This window comes from Phoenix dactylifera, unplaced genomic scaffold, assembly GCF_009389715.1.
Source record: "Phoenix dactylifera cultivar Barhee BC4 unplaced genomic scaffold, palm_55x_up_171113_PBpolish2nd_filt_p 002911F, whole genome shotgun sequence".
NCBI lineage: Eukaryota > Viridiplantae > Streptophyta > Magnoliopsida > Arecales > Arecaceae > Phoenix > Phoenix dactylifera.
In genome coordinates, this window is record NW_024069995.1 from 90 (window position 1) to 16,233 (window position 16,144).

General features: G+C 36.5%; 1 protein-coding gene across 3 annotated transcripts; it reads right to left on the reverse strand.

Moving 5' to 3' along the window:
• Positions 1-282: 282 nt before the first annotated feature.
• Positions 283-15,921, reverse strand: LOC103703888 (pre-mRNA-processing factor 39). 3 transcript variants are annotated; one of them, XM_039123488.1, is made up of 16 exons: positions 15,756-15,921; positions 14,570-14,724; positions 14,219-14,478; positions 13,930-14,036; positions 10,960-11,189; positions 10,175-10,342; positions 8,112-8,472; positions 7,454-7,597; positions 6,035-6,187; positions 5,836-5,952; positions 5,266-5,346; positions 5,011-5,160; positions 4,013-4,306; positions 3,320-3,430; positions 976-1,135; positions 283-747 (listed from the first exon to the last, which is right to left on the reverse strand). In XM_039123488.1, the coding sequence occupies exons 3-15, from the start codon at positions 14,328-14,330 to the stop codon at positions 1,022-1,024; spliced, it is 2,142 nt and encodes a 713-aa protein (XP_038979416.1). In that variant the 5' UTR covers positions 14,331-14,478; positions 14,570-14,724; positions 15,756-15,921; the 3' UTR covers positions 283-747; positions 976-1,021. The 3 variants fall into 3 exon arrangements, with proteins under 3 accessions (XP_038979416.1, XP_008785147.2, XP_038979415.1); XM_008786925.2 differs by lacking the exons at positions 14,570-14,724; positions 15,756-15,921 and having other exon boundaries at positions 283-743; positions 14,219-14,559; XM_039123487.1 differs by lacking the exons at positions 14,570-14,724; positions 15,756-15,921 and having other exon boundaries at positions 14,219-14,559.
• Between the last annotated feature and the right edge of the window lie 223 nt (positions 15,922-16,144).

A 16,144-nucleotide genomic window follows, 5' to 3' on the forward strand; every position in this document is an offset into this window, starting at 1 on the left:
TGGATTCAGACTCGGAGGAGGAAGAGCAGGAGGCTCAGCAGGAGGAGAAGAAGAAAAAGGCTTCGCATTGCGGAGATGAACCAAATAGATGGGGAAAAAAAATACTGTTCATTAAAAAAAAAAAAAGGACTATTCTGCATGATGCTTCCAACGGTTTTAGAGCAGTTAAGAGATTCGCATCTGTTAGCGAGAGAGCACTTACCACCCCTTTGTTGCAAATGCTGAAGAAAACCGTCACCATTGTCCAGTACTAGTGTGTAAGCATGAGCATAGGAGAGGGAGTACAGTGAAGTGGCTATTGCTAAATATTTATATATCAAAATCCTGCACAAAATTGCGTTTTCCTGAGAACCATATTATGATAATCATGTTTACATGACTGCCTAAACAGTTAAAAAACAAGGGCACATATTGGCTGGTGCGCTCATATGACACGGCTACAGTTGGTTCCCCCAATTAACGGGTTGTGTGTATTCAAACAGGAACCCTTTATCTCTGCAAATGGCCATCCATCTCAGAAGATCAACGTGAAAATCAAACCGTAACGGTAGAAATCCAGATGACACATTGTTGGTCTCTTCATGCAGTGGGTACCGACAACCTCAACAACGACAACTTGTCACCTTCTGCATCACGTCCACAACCAGAGCTGGATCAAAGCAGGCTTTGAAGGCGTGCAGCATTCAATGTGATCACCAAAGAGCAGCGGGATACACAGTCAGATCAGTTCAGGTTTCACGAGGCTACCTGCCACCAAATTGGTTAAATATGTTCCAAGTCTCGGGAAAGAGAACCGCCCCCCAAACCCCAACACACACACACACACACTATGCTCCTTTGTCTTGGAGCATAAACACAGCTAAAACGTTACCTGATAACTGTTGTTTTTCTTTAATAATAAATGAATCTGAATTGTTATCAAAAGAAAGATATGACCATTACGACAGAGGAAAAAGGTAGGAGCAAAGGCCTCACCTATTATACAAAACAGCATTAGTTGTTCTTGAAAACATGTACCAAATCAGTAGTAACTGCCATAATATGGTTGGGTGGGAGCTTGTTGCTGAGGAAATGCAGTTGCTGCCGCTGCTGGTGCTGCTGGTGCAGCTTGGGCATATGTTTGTTGTGGATAAGCCTACCATAAACCATAAAGTCATATCGAGACTTTGTCAGACCAGCTATTCATATTAGTAGGTAAGCTGTGTGATCTCAACAACCATTAAAATGAGATATTATCCAGTAATAGAAACTGCAAAATTACAAGCAAGGTGAAAAGCGAGGCAAAAAATGATCTGAGTGGACTTTAAGCTATTCTAAGAAGTGGTATGATCCTAAAACAGTGCCAATCAGGGAATTCCAAAGCAGGAAGCACAAAACTGAACTTGTCAACCTAATATTTCAGGCTACGCTAACTTTTTCAGGAACTCTGGAAAATGGTCAAACCAATCAGAAAGGGAAGCAACAGAACCAGCTATCAGCCAAAATATGGCAGCCTAAAACAGGATAACAGTACAAACAGACTGATTAAGCTAGAAAAAAGGCATTTGTAAGCAAGAATCTTTTTAGTAAATGCAAGCAAAATTCTAACAATTTCAGAAATCATTCACTGAGAACATTAAAATCGCCTACTTGATCCTCAAATTCATGGAGTTGGCTAAAAGACCACCAGCAACACATAAGAATACCCCAAGTAATATGCTCAGATTTCAAGTAATATGCTAGATAGCAGCAAAACAGATTCTACACAAAATTACTGCTAAAAAACCACATGTAAGAAGAAAGATGGATAAGAAACACTACAATTTCTTTTTCTTTTTTTTTTTGTTCTGGTTCAAAACTCAAATCACAGATTATGGGTGCTATTGGTTCAGATCGGGTTGGGTCGGGTACCTAAATCTAACTTCTGTTTCACACCCGATCCACTAAAGAATCAGATGTGTTCAGGTTTGGGTAATAAAAATTGCATCAGATTCAGGTAGGACGGAGATCAGGTTTGGGTACCAATCGGGTATCAAAAATTATATCTTGAAGAGTTAATCAAGCTAAAAAACCCATGATTTGAGAAGTTTATCAATGAAACATCCAATACACTCTACAAAATTAAAAATCATGAACAAGCATTTAATGATTAATTATATAACAATGAAAGTCAAGTATAAACACCCAAACATGTTCTAACATATCATTACCTTTTATTCATTATGCTGCTTCAATCCAGAGCGAAGTCCTATATGCTAGGAGTTTAGAAATTCAAACGTTATAAAATGGTTATAAATAACATTATATTTGTGTGTACATAGTAAACTGGGTAATTATACGTGTTAGAGTTGAACTTGGGGGCAAAAGAGCCCAACCTGAAAGTTCTAGTGGATCAAACTTTGCAACCATACCCAACCCATTCATTATCTTGTCCGGGTCATGGTCAGGTCACATCTGGGTTGGGTGTCAGGTTTGCTGGTTGGAGTGACAACTCTATAAAAGATATACAATTTCAAGACCCTGAATTAACAGAGTTATTATAGATGGAAACCATTAGTCATCTTAAGTAGCACAATATCTGCAGGAACACTTACATTGATGAGAGGCCATGATTAAAGACTTAATGGCAGCGTTAACAAGTGACTAGATTGAAGATGTTCTTTCTCCAATTACAATGTCCCTAACAATATACACTATCAAGGTTTAAGATACCTTGCTAGGAAAAATGGAAGAAAAGGCAACAATTCTGATAAATGCAGAAAATTAATCCTTACTATACTCCTAGGCACTATATTACAGGAAAAAAAGAGAGGAGATAAAATCAGTCTAAAGACTCTAAACAGAAAAATATATCATGTTTTTGAAATCCGCTATTCTTAAGCATATTCTGGCTTCATACTAGAAATTAAACCAACAATAAGTCCTTAGTGAGCATGTGGCTGGGAGTAAGCAAATATATCAACAAAATTACTATCTGCCAGGTGTTTTTAAATTTTATTTATAACATGAGCCAGCTGCCAACCACAAAAGAATAACAGCATCTGCGAACTCTGTATAGATGAATGAAACATGAGAAAAGACCCAATCTGAGACCAAAGTAATATGTGCACCAAAGGTCAACATTCTGTTACAGGAAAAGATATACTCAAGAATATAAATCACAGAACCAATATTAATGTGAAGAATCTTTAGGTATCTGTAACGATTAGATTGCTCCATAGGTTGTAAACATGACTGAGTTACAACAGCAACCAAAGATAGAGCTAACAAAATCAAATTTAGATGGATGTAAGATGTTCCCAAACACATTTTTCATAAAAAAATTGAAAAGCCTCTGTACCTGGACTGCATATGGGGAAGGATATGCACCATAAGAAGCATTCTGAGGAGCTGATGTGGGCATTTGTGGTTGGCCATAATTAGCATAACCTCCATAAGCAGCATACCCAGGCTAACAAAGACAAAAAGAGCAAGAAAATGCAGATTATAAAACAGCATATCCAAGACAATATGCATGTTAATGCACTTAGCAAAGGCCAAATAGAAATTATGTACCATTAACATAAATTAGCTATATTAACAATAAAATATGATTAAAGTTAATTAAAAACATAAAGAATAACAATATGGCCAAACACTATCAATTTGACTTCAATCCCAAGACTATGGCTTCTGGTGCCATTATCATACTCAGAGATATATATAACCGTAAACAACAAGCCTTGTCCCAACTATTCAGGATCTGCTTTACAGATCTTCATTGAACAAGAATAAAATAAAGGGCTACTTCAGAAATCATTAAAAATATAAAATTGCTATTCAATAAAAGGTGTGATATATGCATGAAATGAATCCACAAATGCTCAAAGTATGCGGAGGTCCAAATGAGGGCAAGAATTAAAAGATAATAAGTGATAAGGACTTTATTGTCCACCATAGCAGCATCCATCTCCACTAGCCAAAGAGGTATTACATGATAAAATTAGTTCACCAAAATTCTTAAGAGATTTTACAGGGATTAATTATAATCTACCTGTGGTGCATATCCAGGATTCCACTGCTGCCCTTGTGACTGAGAAGTCTGTGGCCATGCTGGAGCTTTTTGTCCATAACCAGCAGGCCACTGAATCTGTGCATTTGGGTATGCTCCCATAACTGATTGACCTGGTTCTGGATAAGTCTTTGCTATTTTAGCCTTGTCTGAGGTAAGGAAATCTTCAGCATTTCGTTTTTTTGATGTCAACATGCTCTTCTGACGTAGAAACAGCATAGCATGCCTATTTTCAGCCCTTTTAATCGACTGCGCATCTCCAAAGAGATCCAAAAACTAAAACAAAAAATACAAATAATTAATCCAATGTAATATGCAGGACAAAATTAAATAGATATAACCAACAAGTATAAATCTCCCAGAAAAGATTCTTCCTAGCAGTCAAAACAGAATCCATCTCGATAACTGCAAAAGAGAAATGGTAGTAGCAGGAAAAAGGAATGTTGAATCAACTCACAGCATAGAACATGGGAAGATGAAACCAAGAAAAATAGTAATTTATAGGTCATTCTCAGAGTTCTTACTAAAGATCAATAATATCTTTTGACATCTATTCTGAGTACTGTTTACATTCATCAAGACCCCAAGGGACAGTATGCCAACAATCAAACTACAACATGTAACTTAATCATTATGGTGATAAACCCACTTCTAATCAATGTAGTAGTTACGGTGGTTGCCTAGAGGCCTGTATCACCATTTATATGACGGACAGGGCATCGGAGCCCAAGACAACCCTCGCCAAGGGAAAAGGTTGCAGCTATGAATCTTTTTTTAAGTCAGTACATGTGGACTATAGACAATTATAACTCAACTGTAACATATACTCTAACCTGTGGAAGCAACAAATACATGGGAACTTCCATAATCTGCCAAGAACACTAAATCAGCCATCAGAAATTTAACTCTTTACCATTTTGAAGCTATTGATTACTGTCTATCATGATAATAGGCAAAACTTAACTGTTTCAAGTAACTACCTCCAAAAATATGCTAGATATCTCTTCTCTGTCAGTGGTGCTAGCCATGTAGGGATTTTCAGGATTGGGCATAATGAACTTCTCCACCAATGAATCCAAATAATCAACATGCTTTGGAGATGGCTGGATCGACTCCAGATGGATGATAACCTGCACAAGTCAGATGAAAATCCTCAACATCGTAACTATGAAAATATATATTAAGAAATTTGTCAGCTGGATAAGATGCATAGCAGAAAGTTGAGGGAGACAAACCTCGAGAAGAGGTTTGGATGGTTGAATATGCTCAAGAGATCCAGCTAAAATTTCCCAAGCCTTTTCTGCATTACCAACAACCTACAAGAAAATTCAAAAATAACAGCATGGAGCCATGTATGGAGACTTCATGAACTCATAGAGCAGAATAGATTTATCGGGTATATCATGAAAATGGATAATATCAAAATGGTCAATTCCAAGTTATTTATTAACCTTTGCATCATTTAATGGTTAACTATTAAATGACTAACGGATTACATTCAAGTGCTGCAGTCATACACTGACAAAAAGATTGGCTAAAATTTGCAAGCACATTCAGCCAGCAATATTTTTTGAAAGATATAGAATATTTTAGGCAGATGTCTTAACTTGGATAATATTTTAAAAACCACTGTAAGCGAACATTGAGGCAAAGCTATACAAATTTAGTTTTTTCTAGCGTGCATAAAGATACCCATTTTCCTATAGGTTTGAAAAGAATAACCAAGGTTTAGCTCTAAACTTTACATTAGTATTATGAATGTCCTAATGTCTAAACAACACAGATTTTGACAGCGAGAATCTTACCAGATATGCAAATCGCGAATGCTGTGCAAGCAACATTGGCAATATTTGAGACTGCTCTTTTTCCCGTTCGGCAGCGATAGCCTTCTCATATATAGAGAATGCAGCATCCTTGTCTCCCTGCAGAATCATGAGAAACTTAGCCAAATATCTTGGTCCATGTATAATCAGTATACGTTTTGAAGGCCATTGTGATAAGTACCAGTCGATTTTCCATGTTTGCATGTTTAACAACGGCTTCCAACAGACCAGGTGAAATTTCAGAATACAGAAGCTGAAACTCTGTACGAGCTCCCATAACATCTCCACTTAGTTCCATAAATCTAGCAGCAAAAAGGTGAATCTCTGGTTGCTTCTGTTAAAAATAAATTTGATGACTGGTAAGCATTATGGAAGGAAAACAAAATGACAAATATTAGTATTTGCCAGTTAATTTTTTTTTTTAAAAAAAAAAAGGTAAACTACCATCCTCATTGTCATATTTTTTTCTGAACTTGCCAATTTAAGATATTATGGATATTAACTTTAAAAATCTTACCACACTTTCTAGGAAGTAATATTCGATACTGCAATTGAAATTTAGGATTATGCTAGATAATCATAATTTACAGTATTGTACAAAGATGGTATTATGCCTAGTAGACATGTAAGTGGTTCTAAATGTCAGCAACTTCAGATGAATTACGTATTTGAACAGCGCAAAAGTGGGTCTCAAGCCATGAAAAAGGTGCAGGGTTAATGTGGGTTGACAATCAAATGTTAAAGAGAAACCCAATATGAAATGAATCCTGGTAGGCTTTAAGAAGGAAAGATGTGCATAAACGGTATATTGATATCATTGAGACGTGTCCTGGAGCAATGTCAAGAGTTAGGAGTAGTAATAGGTGACAAAAATATTTTCAAATGTGGGCTTACACCAATGATAAGGAATAAGCCTCACATCATTTTACACAAGTAATAAATGAATATGGTGTAATTAGCTTATAGAACATATACAGTTGATTAATGAGCATAGGAGAAGTTTAAATGCTAAACTTGATACCAAAATTCACCAATACTTATATTAACTAAACAAAAATGCCAATATTCTTGATCATAGAAAATACATCCCGTAGAACTCAATGTTGACCATCGCTGAAAATAGTATAGCAAACCTATTATTGATTATATCTTCATGCAATGGCAAGAATATGTATGAAAATAGTATAATCAAAGATTCCGGAAACATTACAAAAGACAGATTCATGCTAATCTACATACTTATTAACATAATTTTGCCATCATAGCATGTTCATGTTTAAAACACAGCATCATATAAAGCAGAAATCAGTAGTGTCAGATAGGTAGCCCATAACAAAATTTAGAAAATAACCGGGGTATTTTGAGGAGTCTGTCACAAAGGACATGGATGTTTTAAATTGCAAAATTCAGCAAAAGTTTATCTGAGAAGAACTAACTTTTTGTTATTGCAATCACATATTGTTACAAGCAAAGCGAATTATAAATCATGGGCGGAAAGTCATACTTAACATATATCATTCACCACAGATATGTACATACTGTGGTTAATTCAAAAAACAAACATGGAAGAAGAACAGAACCACGAAAAACTGAATCATACTTTCACAAAGACTTGAGTAGCCCGAGCAAGAGCATTATTTGCAAGCTCCATGCTTCCACTCGCTTCCATGCATAACACATAACGGATCCAGAACTCCGGATAATTGGCACAAGCAATTAGACACCTTTCATACAACTTAACAACCTGAAATAGCATACAGACGGTATCAAAGAAAAAGAAGGAAATAAAAGGAAAAAAATCAATTCAACTTAAGAGGAAAATGTTATTGCAACAAAGAGAAGTGAACAAGGAGTACTCCATTAGCTGATAAGGGAGGCCCCTCAATATGAAAGAAGGGACCATCCTTGCCTGATAGATAGATGGTTAAGTGGGTAAGCAATAAGCAAACACCTGCATATATGAGATTCGAATTTTAAAAAAACAAATATTGTGCAACATGTATCATGAACCCAGAACGTCGACTGACAAATGAGGGTTTGAAGTACTTAGCCTCATAGAAACCAAACAACAAGCCCACGCTTTATCCTCAGTTCACTATCCCATTTTAAAAGCTTCATCGAACATACTAGCCATTAAAGCATACAATGCAGCCAATATGACTGAACTGTAAGTTCATAACCATTCGAAGCAGAAGTATACAAAAATTAACAAGTTTGAAAATTACAAATCAAAACTCAAAACAGAAACAGTTTTGTACCTTGTTAAAGTCATCTCCTCTCTCGATAAAATCCAGATAGGTGTGCCAGTTTTCAAGCTCTGGATCATCAAGAGGCCTGACATGGAAGTATGGCCTTCTAATAGCTGTTTCAAAACCAATGATCTTAGTTTCGAACTCTTTAGCTTTCTTATACATCTCTTCCCTAATTGCAATATACTTCTCCAACTCCTCTGCCTCAGTTAAACCTGCACTTACAGGCTTTGGAGATTGCTCTACACCATCAGGACGAACCTCACCCTCAAGACTCTGGCCACCAGTCTCAGCAGTGGCAGCTGCCATAGCAGCTTCTTCAGGAGTCCGTATTTCAGATAAATGTCGACTAGCAGCCAACTCCTTAAAACTGAAATGCCAATAGCAACAGACTGCAGATTAGAAGGTTCCAAACAACTACCACATTTTCAAAAAAATGATTTCAAGAAATGGTTCATATAGTGGTCAAACCTACTAAAAATTGCACACATGAGGATGGGTCAAGATGGTTAATCTAAAATATAGTATATTTAAATCCAATGTAGGCCTTTAAGATGGTTAGGTCATGTTCAATTCTTTCTTGACCTAGTACAACCCAAAACTAACTTTGAGGTTGAGATTTTTATTCATATCTTACTAGTCAAAGCAAAGGTATGTTTAAGTTTGAAATGTGTCCAAGTCTGCTCTAAGTTTAAAAGGCTAAGCCTACTTTCTTAAACAATTTGTTGTCAAATTTAAAAATCCATTTGGTGCAAATAAGGTTAAATCTAACTCTGTCAAATCACTTTTTACTGTTAACTATCTTACTTATTTTTTACTATTATTTTTATATTTTCCAGACATATAGGAGGGGTATTTCGCTAGTCAGATACCTTTATACCTTTTCTTGGATGAGGAATTTCATGCTTCCCTCCTTTTTTCTCCTACTGACTCCAAAATTCACATCAAGATGTTTCCTCAAGTATCACATCTCAGCAGTTTGAGGATGTTTCAGTATGCAACCATGGCATCAACATAGCAATGATTGTGTTTACTTTTGAAGCAAAGTAAATATGCATCTCATTGTAGATAAGTAGAGCACATTAAGGATATAGAGCCACATCAACCAGATAATAGGGCATTAGCACAATCGATGAGAGGATAATAACATCATTAAACAAAAGAACCATTTGCCCAAACTCATCAACATCATGACAGATCACTGGCAACATCCTGGGAGTTGATTCATTGAGAAATTTGCTGGTCCTTTAAAAGAGCATGTGTTTTTTCCACTCAGAAATTTGTTAGTTATACATTTATTCTCAAAACTATTACATCAGTGTTTTATCAACATCTATCACTTATACCTACAGGCAAACCTTTGGTACATCATAACCCAACCATGTCAGACATAGGAACATGGATGCGGTTTAACAGATGGGAACAAGAATAGGCGTGCTCATCAAATGATTAAGTCATTAAAATCCATCACCTAATGTCACTCACGAGTGTAATCTTACCTCATATAGAGGCCAAATTCATCCCCAAAGTACAAACTGCACCACTCAATAATATGTCTTCATAAGTTTGATCATTTGAGGTTTAACTTTCTGATACATGCATTCTTACAAAGTTATGAATGGACCTCCTTGTATTAACTGCTACTCTTTCCATCTTTCTTTTATGTTCAATCATCAATATTCACATATTTTACCAAAAACTTGATACCATATTATTATATTTATGACAGTATTATTAAATTCATTGCAGCACAACATGAAAGTGCATATTGAATATTGCATGACTATCAAGGTTTATAGAAGTGACACCGTTCACAAGAACATAAAAATGGAACATTCAACCTTTTCAAACATAATAAGTCATTTGGGACAAAGCAAATATCTTACACAAACATAAAGAAAGGTTTCTGCAATAACATAGCAGCAGCCATTTTAGTATCAATAATACAGGTGTAGACAACAATGTATAAGCGAATCTTATAGAAAAAGCTTAAGCTCAACCAAGATTGCCACATTATTTAATTTGCATATCAAAGTAGAAAATGAAAACAGTTCAATGAAAAGAGTAATGACCAATAATAATAACGATCCAGTTGTTGTATAGGATGCTCAAGTATTCTTGTATAAATCATGGCCAGATGACTCCATGCTTGATGAGACTCTTCATATCTGATGTACTCGTCCCACAAAATGTGCGACCCATAATCTGTTCCAACATATGCCAATCCACGTTCAAACAGCCTGAAAAACAAAAAAAACATGCAAAGAAGTTATAGTAAGCATTCATGTCCATGCATGAATAGGAGATTTAGATTTTTAATAGCATGGATTTTTTTCAAAAGCAGATGGCACTTCCGAAGTTGGCACAAATACACTGTATTTACCTTCCTGAAATATTCATATCATGCCCATAAATGGAGGGGATCATAAGGGCCATCTTAGCCCAAAACTGAGCATGATCTTCCGAGCACCACTTGAATAGTAGTGCACCAAATGATAGCCTCAAGAGTGTCAAATTTAAAGAAGCAGTAATTCTTGAACTACATTGCCACTATAGTGACCTTCGGAATAAAATACAGGGAGGAGGGACAAGAAGGCATAGCGATGCAAGTACTGACTACTAAAATGAAAAGAGTTAGACCAAGAAGACTTAAGTCAACGGTTGGCACATTAGAAAAGAGTTTCTAAAGTGCATCCGCAGCAAACCTTTCCTCCATGCATGTGGCTATCACTATTTCATGCCATAAGTTTGTAAGAACACAAAAAACCCATGACTAGTATCCAATCACAATGAAAAGTCCCACCAAGAAAAAAAAATGTATATAATACACTAGAGGGGAAGATTGTTTGACTATTACCTTCGAATAGTATCCAAATCTTCATATGTTGATATTGCAAACGTACAGTAATGCAACCAAATTTCCACAGAATATGTCACTGCCAGGACAGCCCGTTCATACACCTCCACAACTTTGTCGACACTGTCCAGACGTCCCTCATGATCAGCATATTTTTTCCAGTATCCATAACACAAAGGAAATTCGGCCAAGAATGCATCATAAACTTTCCGAATTTTTATAATGTCATTCTACAAAATATAAGTAAGAAAATATATGTCAGTTCAATTCAAATTTTGCAGGCATAAAATGAGTAACCTCAATACAATTTAAGTACTGCAAGTGCCAAATAAATACAATAAAAAGTTAGAAAGTAGTAAACAACAATACATTTGTTCACAGTCTATTTTGAATGCATCTGAAACCAAAAAATAGTCTTCTTTTCATATATTTTTGTTATTTTTGGCATATGACTATCAGTTGCATGTGGACCAACTAGATCCAAATCCTCTAACCCAGCTAGGAAGACACCATCTCAAGGCATGAGGACACATTACAAGAGCTATGATATTCAGGCCTAGCTAAATAATAGACAAGTCGTGGCTGTCATTAGCTGCACAAAGACAAGCCAGATTTTTTTTAAAAAAAAAGTGTTGTAAGATCTTTCATAGATTGCACAATAATGTTCAAATTAACACCATAAGCATTTTTTGTGCAATCAAATATACTGAATAATGTTGATTTATGGGAAGCACAGATAACATAACCTCACAGGTTTTCTGGAGATTTATCACAAGGTTTTCTATACCAAGCCATATCAGCTGGTAGGGAACCATTATCTAGTACACCCTCCATACCAAGTGTCGGACCCAAGGCATGTATCATACCAACACTCAGTACAGGGTGTACCAGCTAGTTACCAAAACAGTAGGTAAAACCTTGATTTATCTTAGCTTCATTCATCATATAATGGCAAGATATTGGGTTCGGAACCTCGCACTTAATAAATGTTGCAACTTGTTCGATTGGCATGTTATTAGGTGGACATTCTGTATTACTCCTTCCTAGTTGGTATTTCATATCGTGGTCTACCATTACCTTTCTCTTTTTGCTTGACATTAGGACAAGGAGGGTTTATAACTACTATGTGTTGGATGTGTTAGTAATCAATATTAGCTATATGGTACACATACAATCAGCACTATTATGTCCTTTTTCCCATTGGTTGTCACCACAGGTGTATGAACAACAGCTCAGTTCCATAACAAGTAGTAGGTGAAGGATTATCCTTATTGCACTTATAACACTAAATAGGAAGAGGTATTATGGGAAAAAGTTACCAGAAGTGCAATAACTTTGCTCGTTAATTATCAACGTGATTTTTGCTCATTCCATCATACACTTTAACATAAAACTATATTTCTAGATCAATGTCAACAAGTTCAAAGGATGTTCTTTACTTAAAGGGCTCGTTTGGTTCGCGGAAAGCATTTTTCCTCCTATAAATATGATTTCTGGGAAGAAGATTCCTAGGAAGAGAATGCTTGAGAATGTACTTTTGACATGTTTGGTTAAAGATGGGAAAGTGACAGATTTCCAGAGTGCTTATGTTTGGTTGACCATCCACTTTCTTGAAAAAGTTATGTGTAATTCCTATTATACCCTTAATAAAAATTAGGTCTTTAATGCCTCTTTAATGCTGAAGGGCTTTTTTGGGAAAAAAATAAAAATGAAGTGATTCCCCCCTCATGGAAAAGACTTTACCATGAAATGTGGGAATCATATTCCCATGGAAATACAACTTTTCTATCTCTCTCCTTTGAAAACTCCAACCAAACAAGAGGCATCTCATTACTTTCCTGTTGACCATACTTTCCCCCCTTCTTTTCCGCGAACCAAACGAGCCCAAAAATGATATGGAACATTAATATTGCATAAAGCTTAATACCTCTCTTTCCGATTAAATATGAAAAATTTCAATAATATTGCAGGCAAAATAGTCATCAAAGCACAAAACATGAATGGTTTTGAACAGCATATAAGGCTAAACTAAACATTCCTTAAAATATATACATATAGGCAAAAAAAGGAATTTGCCAATGTGGTGAGTTAGGTATCTGATAGAATGTGGCTTTTAAAAAATTTGGCAACTTGTTTTCTTCCTTGGCCTGATTTCTGGCTGTTTGGTTGTTGTAGAAAGTACTGCATGTTCATATGTGGGATTAACTTGTGAAGATGGTAGCTGTAATCAGGGCAGTAAAAATGATGGTGATGTATTAGATCCCTGAATAATCAGACAAACCATGCTTCTTATTCTGGCTTTTTCTTTATCTATTCTGGGTTATATGCCTCATATGAGAAACAGAATTTTATTCTTATATGTTGTTTTTACCCTCAAAATATGCCTGATGAGAATAGAACTTTATAAAGTTGGTCCAGTTGCATTGCTTTTCAAGCTACCCATGTAGCATCCATCAAAATCCATTCACTTAGTCAAGCTCAATATATGGATTGCCTATGCAAATATCATTAACAGATAATATAAATAGTACTAATGACATATTATGCTTGACTATAGCATTCTAAGTTCTTCATGGAGTGATAATTGCTACATTATGTAAACAACCAGTTAGGGAAATGTAACTCGTTAAAAGAGCACAGCTAGTTTACCCTAATAGCTAGAGTCTAACAAGAATTCTTAACAAAACATCAAAAATATAGGAACAAGAAGTGGGTGAAAAATCAAGTAGTTAGTTCAGTGGGATATGATAGAGCTGTTTCTGCCTGAAGATTTACTTCACCCTACACATGACATGAAATAAGAACCAACTTCACCTCTACAGTAGCTAAATAACTGATGATAAATCAAACTTCATATGTCCAACATGCTAAAACATTGTTTGTGACTATAACACTGGAAACTGAGTTCAGATAACTGAAAACCACTGATTTAACAGCATATTCCAAAAAATAAACAAAGTCCAGTGATACCTCTGCAACCTTCTCTGTTTCATCGATGAGGGCTGTCCAAGAATTGAAGTCTAAACAATTATCTCTCACCATATTCCATAATCTTTCCTCCTCAGCAGTATACACCACTATAGAAAAGGAAGATTTAAATAAAAAGGTCACTAATGTCAGTGAGAACTGTGCAAATAAACAAATACAAAAACCCAGATGATCTTTTAAACAAATAAGAACAAAAGCAGCAAAAATGATTCAGAACAACCAATATCTAAAAGAACTTCACATGTCAAAATGGAATAGAAAATTTTGATACCATCTTCATATGGTTGTTGAACAACAGTACCACCCACAGCATTTGATAAATCTCCATTCTCAATAACTCCTGTAGGTTGATAACTGGCCATTTCACCAGCACCTCCATTCATGGAATCATAACCAGTTGTATGAGTAGAGATACTTGCAACTGTTTCATGGCCAATGGCATTTTCACTAGCTACAGCAGCCCCACCATCAGGCTTAGATTCATATGTGATGCCATATGTAGCACTCTGTGCAACAGAATTGGGATCCTGACTGTACATATTCCTGTCGTCAGGATTAGTACCATCTGACAAAGCACAATCTGTAGCTGCAGTGGGTGCAGAAGAAACAAGGTTTTCACCACCTGAAAGAGCAGCTGAATCTGTCATGGGGTACTCAGCAGGAACATGACCTGTAGATACATAGTCTGCAGCATTGGATGCTTGAGAGACCACTGACTGACTATCTTCCATCCTACTTTCAGCAGCCAAACCAACCAAAGAGATTCACAGGTAAATGCTGCAACACATAAACAGTCTAATATGTCATGATAAAGAGGGAAATGACTATGGAAAAAAACAAAGTTGATTAATTGGTTCACAAGTATGCAAATTCCAAGCAAGAAGGACAGCTTGAGTAACCAAATTAGCCCAAAACACTATTCATACCAATTTAAAGGTGAAAATATATAATGATCAAAGGGGGCCATGGACCTAGGTATTAATTTGCAGTGGAGGTAAGAAAAATGACAGCACTATTCAGTGATTTCGGCATTAAAAAGATTTAGAAAGCTAGAAAAAAGGGTGTTTTTTTGCCGTCAATATAAGGATTTCAATGCTCCAATCAGGAATAGTAAACTAAGCGTCTTAATTTGAAAATTTTACCACAATTAGGGTTTCGAAATATTATGAGACATTGAAACTAGAGCACTGTGATTCCAGATAACCACACAATCGTACATAAGGAAAGGGTTTTTCTTTTGTTAGTTGAACTCCTTTATCTCTTTTCTTGACAAATCTGTAACTTTGTCTTTCAATGATCTCCAACAAGAATTCTAAAGGACATTATTGCTCGGACTGGATTGGCTTTCAATAACATATGAATATCAAGCTTTTATGAGAATTATTTTCGAATCCATTAAAAGTAGCATTATCACCGGTACAAAACATGTAGGTTGCTTGATCTTGGGACGAATTCAGCCAAGAACAGCAACAGGCTCGAAACCAACAAAAAATCGAAACAAGAAAGATAAAAACCAGAAAAATAAAACTGAAGATCCGACCCACGAAACAGAGAAACAATGAAACAGCCCTTGAATCCCCGGAGCGAAAAAACCCGGATCTATCATCATAAACCTTACCGTACTAACCTTAATCACAAATGTATCCAAGTAATTTATTTAAAACAGATAGAGAATAGTAACATAAACCCTAACCCTAGATAAGCAGAAAACATAGAGTCAAATTTTCTGTCAAAACTTCCAAACAACAAGATTTCTACACTACAGAACCCTGAGCGGGGGGGGAGGGGGAGAGAGAGAGAGGGCATACGAGGGGAAGACGCGGGCACCGGCGCGGTGGGGAGAGGGGGTTCCGGTGGCGCCGGCCGAGAGAGCGGCAAGCAGGCGCAGAACAGCGGTGCTGAAGGAGGGAATCGAGAGAGACAGAGAGGAGACCGGAGAGGGGTGTTGTGGTGTCCGTGGGAGGGAAGTAGGGCTAGCCGGTTAGGGCATTAGGGACCACAATCGACACGTGCGGTGCATGTGCCTGATTCGAAGAGAAGTTTGTATTTGATGTGCGGCCCTGATTGAAATCGAAAGTAAGCCCCACTTGCGGGCCTTGTTTTCATTTGGGATGACTAGGGACATCTAGGTATCCGTAGTGCTGTTTCAGCACCCAGATTTGCGGTTTTTTCTTGGATGCCCTCGCTCCTTGGTTAT